General features: G+C 40.1%; 1 protein-coding gene across 1 annotated transcript; it reads left to right on the top strand.

The window, feature by feature from the left end:
* The first annotated feature begins 777 nt into the window (after positions 1-777).
* Positions 778-8,913, top strand: LOC131286890 (protein N-terminal asparagine amidohydrolase). Its single transcript, XM_058315898.1, has 6 exons — positions 778-997; positions 1,095-1,224; positions 2,131-2,313; positions 7,808-8,016; positions 8,096-8,257; positions 8,344-8,913. The coding sequence occupies exons 1-6, from the start codon at positions 875-877 to the stop codon at positions 8,467-8,469; spliced, it is 933 nt and encodes a 310-aa protein (XP_058171881.1). The 5' UTR covers positions 778-874; the 3' UTR covers positions 8,470-8,913.
* The last annotated feature ends 1,611 nt before the right edge of the window (positions 8,914-10,524 follow it).

Below are 10,524 nucleotides of genomic sequence, written 5' to 3'. Positions count from 1 at the left end.
CCGCAACAGCGGCCATCATCGGTACCGTACCGGGATATAGAGGAGGCCTCTCTCAAGCCGGGCTCCAAGATTGACTAGAGGCGGCGGTAAAATTCACTGAATCGCAGTCCACCGTGTAATCTCTATAATTTAATCAACCATCAAAACGCAATATGACAGCTCGAACCGAGCAAGGGTGCGCCCGGTGCGCTGCTTACTTTCAAGGCGAACCCATCGATTCAACCATTCTCCTTCTTTTTTCTTCCCGGAGAACACCTCCACAGTGGTACACCAGCAGACTTTCCAGCTTGGTTTCGCTGGTTTTGTGGCATAAATGTCAAAACCCGATCGGGAGGGACAAAACTCGATGCGTGCATGTGTGTGGCTGTGGCTTCACCTAACCATGCCGGGATGCGGCCAGATTGATGCGACGACCTCGCAGGTGACTCGTTTGCATCATCATCATCATCATCAGCTACATGATCGCCATCTTCTTAATCTACATCGTTCACACCGTGGTGTTTGAGTACGCACCACATCCCAAAGCAGCATGAATGATTAATCAAAACATCAAATCAAACCACCTGGAGACTATGATTTTCAACGTTTACATACAGAGGACCTCCTCTCCCTTCTCCTCCTCCTCCATCTCCACTTCGCCCCTAGCTCGGGCCGATAGTTGGCATACAGCGTCGAATGAAAAGCGTCAACGTAATTCGTCAAAGATCGGTATCTTGAAAAAGCTTTCTCTTGTATTCATTCGCGTTTTTCGTTTCCTTTTCTTGATTTCAGATCCCTCCCGGGAGTATCCCTTTCCGGAAGCGTGGAGAAAACCACAACAGCCAATCAGTTAAACAGTCACCAGTCGGGAAAGAAGGACCCATTTTTCACCACCATGGTGCTGGTGCTGAACGGCGTCATACAGGACGAGCGTCCGATCAATACCCACGCGCTGTTCTTGGAGCATCCCGTCTACCGTGAAACGGCCACACAGCTGCTCTCGATACCGACGAAAACGGTTAGTTCATGGTTTAGGCCCAATCCGAATGTACATCTTATTATAGGAGTCGTTTTATTTACCCACCCGTGTGTCCTTCTTTTCTCCTCGCGAGTAGGTTGGCGCACAAGGATTACTGTACGTGTGTCAGCGAGAGATGGCCGCCGTTGCACCCCACGACAGGAATGTCAACATTATCGGCTCGGACGATGCAACCACATGTATTATCGTGGTGGTGCGGCACTCAGGTGAGACGAATATTGTTTAATAATAAAATTGATAGACCAACGTAATTCACGATTACACTAGCGATTACCGTCCTCTATATTTACAAAGATTTATAGTATAAGTTTTTACATTCCTCTGAAAATACAAAGAAATTATTCAAAAATTCTCCTTATTGAGCTTGAGCAATGAATGTATAATAGCAGGATTTGTTTGAATTTCTATGTTCTACTATACATACATAAGTGGAATGATGAACAATCAACACTGTCACCAATTTCGACAAAAAGGCTTGTTACATATCCCAGAACAAAAATATAAACGTAAAATTAAAGACAAATTGCTGTTTTTTTTGCAATGTGTCCTTTAAATATTCGTAAAGATTCTTGTGTATTAATTTTTTAAAAAGAAAATCCTACACTGATTTCATTAAAATTTCGGAGCATGATCAATTTCTTCCTGTTTTGATTGATTTACTAATTAGTATGGTTTTCTTTTGGTTCATTTACTGTAACTTCTACTAGATTGTTATAAAATTATCTTGGAATCTTCCACCAATCTAAGTTCCTTCCAATTGAGTCCTGCGGGGGTTGTGTGTTACAGTGTTCATTCAAAAGTACTCTTCTTCGTAAAGGGATGCGTAATCATAGTTTCGGGTCCGCGATAGCCGAGCGGTAGCACCTGTTAGAAAAATCGGCCCATGAGCGGGCCCTCCCCTCTACGAGAGAACTGACCATCCACGTACAACAGGGAAACAAGTCTCGCAAGCCCTTAACGGGCAGGCATAACCAAGAGGTCCTTACGCCAAGAAGAAGAATCATAGTTTTGGGAACTACTTCCCACTTGGGAAGTCCCTTACAAACTGCAATTTGTTTTGTTGTATTCGATTAAAACTCAGAATGATTTGTTTCTCGTTTTCATTTTTTCAGGATCCGGAGCAATAGCGTTGGCCCATCTGGATGGAAGCGGTACAGATGAGGCAGTGTCCGCGATGGTGGCACGCGTACAGGAGCTCGCCTTTGGCTACCCCGAAGGGCGCATCGAGCTACAGCTGATCGGTGGCTTCAACGACCCGCAGGGCTACGCGGAAGACCTGTTCAGTAATATAATGCGTAAGTGTTTCGTGCGCCGACAGCTATAGGAACCCCGAGAGTCTCTTTAGTGTTTTATAGCAGCTGCAACGATTGAATCGAATGGCGGTTCCGCTTATGCCATTAACCCGCCCAAGCACCCCGGTCAAAGCAAATGGCATTCGGTATCGCACATAATCATCTTCCTTCGCCGTTCGTGTGAGCATTTGAGATGGCAGTACAGTATTGTGAAGGGTGTGGAATTTCTCTAATTCAATACGTTGCGAAATCTTTCATCACGAAAACCGCGATCGCGACGTGCCGCCTCGCGAAACTTATCGTTTGTCGGTCAGAGGTGGCCTGTGCTTGACTTTCGCAGGATGAGCTTAAAGTAACCATAAAAAGAAACGGCACCTTTTACGAACGACGGCTCCTAGCGAGAGGGGAAATGGTGAATCACTAGCACGGTGATTCATTATTCGTACATTAGCGATCCCCCGTGGCACAATTGAGGAATCGAAACCTATTTAAACACTCGTCTACCATCGGACAAGAGTGGGCAAAGGGAAGGAAGAGTAGAAGAGCGATGGGTGCTGGGTGAAATTTAATACCGTCCAAAACCTTTCCGTAGGGCACGATCGTCCTACAAAAAGGGGCCGCCAGTTCCATAAACGTGCTGACCATTCTTCATCAAGTGATCCAATAGTAGAAGTACGGATGGAACGAGAGCATCGGCATCGTTCGATGATATTAACGTTTAATATTTATGTCCCTAAGTTTGACTCGTTTCTTTAATAGTTTTGGTAATACGTGATCCTCAACCGATTATTTTTATTCAACTTGAATATAAGACTCAACTCAATATATATATATATAACAATGAATATAACACTCAACATATAACTCAATAACATTTATCCAATGATATAATTGAGTTGAATTACAAAAATGGAAACTTCTTAAATGTTTTATTAGGTTTTGTTCAATGCTCTGTTTCTGATAGATGTTAACTTAAATGAAACAAACGGCACTAGATGTACTTTGAGAGTCTTGTCGTTCCTGAAAAGAATAATAAGTTTTTTCCCGTAAGATTTAACCCTAGCTCATTGATATTGATGTGCTTAATGGATAGCAATCGTGAAGCGTTGCTGCTTTTCATACTCCTAGCAAATGCATAGAACAACAGTGGTGTTAGAATAGCTGTATTGTGTTTTGTGTGAGTATTTTTATCATTTAATTAAATATCGATATAAGAAAAATGATCATACGACCCGAATCGTTCACATTGCACTCGTATGAAAAATCCATAATCATCCATAAAAGATGGTCAAAATTTAATGATGATGCAAAGATCCGGTGCGGCCGCAATCTGAGAAAGGACCAAACTGCTTCACCGATACGAATTTTATCGAAAAACTGGCCATCCTCCTCCAACGCCTCCTGTGGGAAAACGATCCTTCGCAAATTGATGATAGGGGGAGATTAGATAACACCATTAGTATCACCTTTATTTTTAACCATGTCATAGGGAATGAAGTGGATCCTGTATGTGTATATAGGTGGTTTTTAGGTGCTCCTGTGAACATGGATTAGAAAAGGTGAATAAGTGTGCAAACCACACCACTTTACTTCTCACTCCTGAGCTCATCCTTTTCGGCTAAGTAATTACTGCTGAAAGTGAGCCGATGGTGCTCTTGCTGTCTCCGTTATTTTTTATCAATTTTAACAGTTTCCAAAATTGTGTTAGTGTAGTGTTTTATTTTTACTTTCGTTTATACGCTTTTGATGCTCATACGATTTTCAAATAAAACATATGGTGTACAGGGTGTGGCAGATAATTACTCGGAACTTAAATTTATTGAAATGCAACTGATTTCATTCGGTGTAGGATTTGAAACAGTAATATCTATAAAACATAAAAAAATATTTCTTTGCTAAACAAATGGAGTTTACTTAATTAACATACCAACAGATTAAAGTCCGTCGATGTGATATTCAATCGATTATAACTATTTTGAAGAGATGTTTCATTGGCCTTATCTAGAATGTAAGACAGATTATGAATTCATTGCAAGTCTTATTTGTTTGGGCGGAATTTATCTATTGAAAGTACGTCTTTATGAAAAAAAATTTTGAAATCGACAGAAGATTAAGTATTATTTTTTATTATGAAAAATAATGTACCGATTAAATTCTATTGTATTTTTTTTCGCCCAAGGTGTCCATTTGTCTAATAAATCAATAATACCACAATTAATGTGTGCTTTGCGGTCATTTAAAATTCAACACGTAAGCACCCAATAATCACCGATCGTACATACATAGAAATGGTGTACGAGGTGTTCCGACAAGATATTTATTACACAAGCGAATCCTTCACGCAGCACCGAGAAATGGCCAATGCCGGGGGTGTACAATTTCTTGATTATCATTCATCATTCCGGCGGGCTGCGAATGCTGCCATCGCCACCCAGAGCGAGATCCGCGACCACCGCGAGCCTTACATCGTCACATGCATGACCCTGTCCACCCCGGGTGTGGTAAGAAATTTAATTATGGTGATTGTAGCGTCCCGTAAATTATAATTGACCACCGGAACGCCGAGCCAGGCAGCCAGCCGGGGGGACCGTTCTCAGTATGCTGGTCTGTGCCACGCAACAGTTAAGCACCCGGCTGCTCATTCATAACCATCGTGCGCGTCATTTTTGTATCACTCGAACAGGAGGGAGATGTTCTTGAGAAGTGTTAATCATCCTCTCATCGAACGATCCTCTTTATCCACTCCTAGAGTCCCACTCCACGGGCATTAGTCGGCGTTTTCATCCGCCCTTTCTCCGCTTCGGTTTTAATTGAATGAAAAATAATGCACTCCTCCGATGTACTGCCCAAGAAAAGTGAATGAAAAACAAGTACGGACATTGGTTATCATGCGTCTGCCACTTTGGTTTTCAAGTACAGCAATAGCAGGCAGCGGCATCTTCTCATTCAAATACAGACTGCTGGTAGGCTTTTTATTCTAATGGCCACTTAATTCAATTAACTGCCAACCACCGTGGCCGCTCGGAAAAAGAGCAACCGAAAGGAGATGCGGTCAGCAGCAACCGTAGACGAGGGTTGAGAAAAGGTCAATTAGAAAATAATTAAATCAAAAAATTGACACCAATCAAGCAACTTTACTACAGGCCAGTGCTACATGTTGAGGGTTGTCGCTGGCAATCAGAGAATCGTACAAACTGGTTCTAGTGCAAACGGCACTCGGAAATTGGTGAATATGGGTGGTATGAGTTTTGTTTTGTTTTGGAAAGGCATTATGAACGATTTTTTTCAACGATAGGAAATTGTAGATTACAACATCAATTACTATGGGGGTCCGCGACAGCCGAGCGGTAGCGCCGGTTAGAAAAATCGGCCCATGAGCGACAGAGGCTTACCATCTCGACGGCGTGGGTTCGAATCCCAACCGAGACCGGACCCTCCCCTGTACGAGAGGGCTGACTATCCACGTACACATAGGGTAAAAAAGTCTCGTAAGCTCTTAACGGGCCAGACATGACCAAACAATGTCGTTACGCCAAGAATAAGAAGAACATCAATTACTTACATCTTAACTGTTTGCGTTCCGAGATAACGCCACATAAGATGGAAAAAAGTCGATGGCACTACACAGCATTTGTTGTCTCGAATCTCTGTCATCGAGGTTTGATTCCTTTCCAAACAAGACTTAAGCAAGCCGTAGACGTTACATATTAATCTGCACAGATGTTTGACGTCTACAGCCTTTCCTTAGCTATTTCCAACATCCCTCGAGATATTCGGGATATCTGGAGGGATGTTTGACAGACGATGGGTACGAGAGAACAAAGGAAATCTGTAGACGTCAAAGATCTGCACAGATTAATATGTGACGTCTACAGCCAGCTTTAGTAGTAAGTAAATCATGAAAATATGTTTTTATTTATTTTTTAGCCTACTATCGTCCCGTGCTCTTAATATGTATTTTGACCTTTTTTTAAATGGGTTTGTTAGTTAAGTATCCGTTGTTTAAAACCATGAGTAAGGAAAACAGTATTGGCGTGAGAGTGTGAGTTTACGACGAAAAGGCACATGTGAGCATATTCAGATCATTTACACTATCTTTTTTGCCAACAATGTCGATAATCTAGTTAGCGAAACAACGCAGCAGCCTGAACGGCGTGCTTGTGCTCAGTGCTGTGTACTTCGTAAATGTGTTTGAACATCCTGGAATTTCACTGATAATCAATATTGTAGATATTTCGATTAATATTCGTTGCCAGATATCATCGTCGCGCATGCCATGCAGATGTTTGTTTATACTGCAGACAATTCGTCGTACCAAATAAGTTAGATGATTTGATTGTTACGCTTAAGACAATATGCACCTTTGTGCGTGAGGCCAAAACGATGCATATCGCATTCATGCATAACGTTTCGCAATGATGCATATCGTTTTCAAACCATCAACATCAGGGCATAATGCATCGTCGAAACCAATATCCCTTTGGCTTAGACTTGGCTGTATGCTTAGTTTGCGTGAAGCACAAAAAATGAAAATACACGCAAAAATATCGATTGACAACATTTTAGGGTGTTTCGTTATAAGAAATGTACTTGTACTTCTTCATGTAAGTACATGTTGTTAAATGTTTTTAAGTAATGTATACATTAGTTATTTGTTCGATATCATGAACCAAATCATTCATGCCAAAACATTTAAAATCGTTCGAATCTAATGAAGGCACCGGTTTAATGCCTTCTATAAATAAATTAAAATCAGGTGTGGGATCGAATCTCGAATCTGGAGTCCGGTATTACGAACGGTTGACCACCGATCTATAATATACCGTTTTTCGGTCACAGAAACCTTCTTCGGAGAGAGGCCTTGTTCCACTAAGGGATGTCAAGCTACATAAAGAAGTAATAATAAATTAATTACACCAGTGTATCTAACGTTTTGGAGTATGTTGACCCTATTTAGCACAATAACGTTTCAATAAATCAGTGTATTTCAAACCAAACTCTTTTCTATCGTCTTGCCAATCATTATTCATGTTTCCAATCATTTGAGAGGAAATTTAATACAATACTGCTTCAAAATACGTTTCCAGATTAACAAAGTAGCGAGCATGCAAACTATCTGGATCTGTAAATCAATTGCTTTCATTAATGAAATCATATGAGCAAATATACGTCGTTTTGTACATGTTGATACGACCATTTTTTCTAATGTCTGTTTATCAGAAAATTATAGGCCGTTAAATTTTTATGCTTTCTCCGTAAAACCATTATCGTTCGAAGAATGCAAACACAGAATTCAAAATAAAGGCAATCAACAGTCAACATACAAGTATAAAAGTTATTACAAATATTGACTTTCCTAGGTTGCGTCTAAAGTTTACCGGGGTGTGTTAAAATTATGATTTTCCCTATCGTTAACAGAAACGTTGTTTTTTCTTTCATTAAAACCATTCCCTGATATTTGAAAGCAATTTTTAATTATTTTCATTTTCCATTATAGAATCTTTCCACAAGCATCCGCTAGAGATAGACCTTACTCAGTCGTGTGTTGGAGAGCTGAACACAATTGTACGCGAGGAAATCAACTGGCCAATTATCTACGGCGTCGGCGTGAACATCAAAACGGGCGAAATTTTTCCAGCCACATTTCCCGACAAAGGTCCTGACCTTCCTCTTCGGATGGCGCGGCACTTTACCGGCAGTCATCAGGTAGGAGGAAAAGCCACACCATGTGTTATGAGATCCTATCAAATTTATCGATGATTAATAATCCACCGTACTTTTGCAGGTGCTCGATATTTATGACTCTGCAGTCGGGATGCTTCGGATTGGGCCATTCAATTACGACCCATTGCGGGGAGTTGATCTTTGGCTGGCGCAAAGTGATGAGTTTATTTTGAAACATCTTTCGACCAGTCCGGATGTGGAACCACCACACTTTGCCATGCAGGTGACAAAAAGATTGCTTCGAATCAGGCTGAAATACTGGACGTTTCAATTTTTATACTTATCCCTGTTTTTCATTTCTCACCACAGGTTCGTGCCACTCTTAGATACATTCAAGACAACCAGTTTCCGGCCGTCACCGTCTTCCGCAATAATAATCCGCATTACTTCCGGCGGGATGAGACAACGGGTTGCTGGTCACCGGTGCGATATTGAAGATATAATTAGCAAGATTTGTCACTGAAGGATTCACTCTGAATGATGTCTACGATTCTTAATCCCACTTGACGTTGGACCTACTTCATTGCTATTTTTCCTAATTAATCACACAACTCCTCGTTAGATGTTTTTCTTTGCTGCCTCTGTAAATTGTGCCTTTTGTTAATTTCTTCTCTTTTCGTTCGCTAGTGTAATAAATGCACAACGCGAATACTAAACTGAGTGACAAATAAGAACTCGTTTGGTTTATGCAACAGATAGATTGTATCTGTTATTTCCTAGCAAAAGAAAAAAAGAATTAAATAAGGTAGGAGTAAACATGTTTTGCGGCTAGGGCCGATTGGTTGACTGTCCACACGTGTCCACGATCGGTATTGTATGCTATGCAGATGCCTAATCATTTGCAAATTATTTAACAGATCGTAAATAAATTAAACATATTTCCCATTACCGAAGGTACTGGTAGTTTCAATCAATATCACATTATTGAGCGGCAGTTTGCTTACCATTATTTGTGAACATTACGTGATCGCACTAGCATAAGAAATAGTAGTGTATGTAGTAAAACGTTGTAGTAGAAAAATCACCATTTTCAAGATAGATAGTAAAAAATACATGCACTGTTGCTGCTGCAGTCTTAAAAAGAATTTTTCATAGCTCCAATTTTCAATTGATTGTTTCAAACATTGGTTTGAATAAGTGAAATAATATTGTAATAAGAACTTCGCTTTATTTATGTATTACACATTATTCGTACTTGAGCGTACATCTTATTGGGTTTATGCAAATTATTGCATGTTTTAAGAATAATTTATTATTTAGCTTGACATCATCAATATTAACAAATTCGTTAAAAGAGTAAATGAGGCCCCTTCACATAATACACCATGAATTTACATCATTGCATGAATATTTAAACAAGTAAGAGCAATACAAGTACAGTTGTACTACAGTACAACCAGAGCAACGGCTTGTATTGTTACCCATGCAAATTATTTTTATTATCGTTGGAAAACGATTTCGAAACGAAACGGAATTAATTGCGCGACCATAAAAAAATAAAAAAATCAATGGTAATTATTTGCACTTTACATTAAATATACTCTATCAACAAAAGAATGGATGTTAATGCGTCAAAAGAAAAAGAAAAAAAATGAAATTATCGAGAAAAAATATTACAAAAAGCAGTTTTAAACAAGGTTATGTTAGCTCGGTTAGTGATTTGGGGTCCATAAGGAACAGTAAATTTCGGATAGTTTAGGAACTTTTTTCAACTTGTTTAGATTGCTTAGGTGAATATGATGGATTTTTAAAGTTTTATGTAAAACAACATTCGTTGAATCGTTTCATTTTTCAATCATTTTATGTATGCCGATTTCTTCAAAAATAGTTGGTCTTAAATTGTTAAAATAAGAAAAATATAAGAACAAAGGGTTGCATTCGTTTGACCGCACCAAGTTCTCTTCAGTAAAAATCCAAGCATTTCCAAATTATAGTGGATTTAGTACTTGGTAGCTCCTCCTTTGTTTTTGATAACTTCAAAGATTCTGTTGAGCATCTATGAACCAGCTTTTTGATAGTTTCTTAGCCAATTTGTTCCCAGCAATCCTTGATGCATGCCTTCAACTCATTCACGGTGATGAATAGGTCTGGGCCGTCGAGACTCAACTTCTCATCAGAAAATATAACCTGACGCCATTTTTTACATTTACATTTTTATTTAAACAATTGTTTGCCGCTAGGGCTTTACAAAACATGGCTTAACACTAGCTTAGGAGGATTGAGGGACATGGGAGAGGATACGGGAACGGAATTGGGAGATGGAGATGTTGAAATCAAACAGGTCACTCACTGCATTGAAGGCCGACAGCGAGCGAAGCAATGGGTCGTTCTGGCCACACGTAGTCCGGCGAGTGGGAAGTAGGAAAGGAGGTCTATCGCGAAGGTGACGCGAAGGGATGTAGAAGGGTAAGGACGATAGGAGGAGAGGGGCATCAATGTTATGGAGAAGGAGGTTTGCAATAAACAAGGACTGGGAGGCCCCGTGTCGTT

This window comes from Anopheles ziemanni, chromosome 3 (assembly GCF_943734765.1).
Source record: "Anopheles ziemanni chromosome 3, idAnoZiCoDA_A2_x.2, whole genome shotgun sequence".
NCBI classification, from domain to species: Eukaryota; Metazoa; Arthropoda; class Insecta; order Diptera; family Culicidae; genus Anopheles; species Anopheles ziemanni.
Note: the sequence above shows the minus strand (reverse complement) of the source record. Positions and strands in the feature narration are given on the sequence as shown.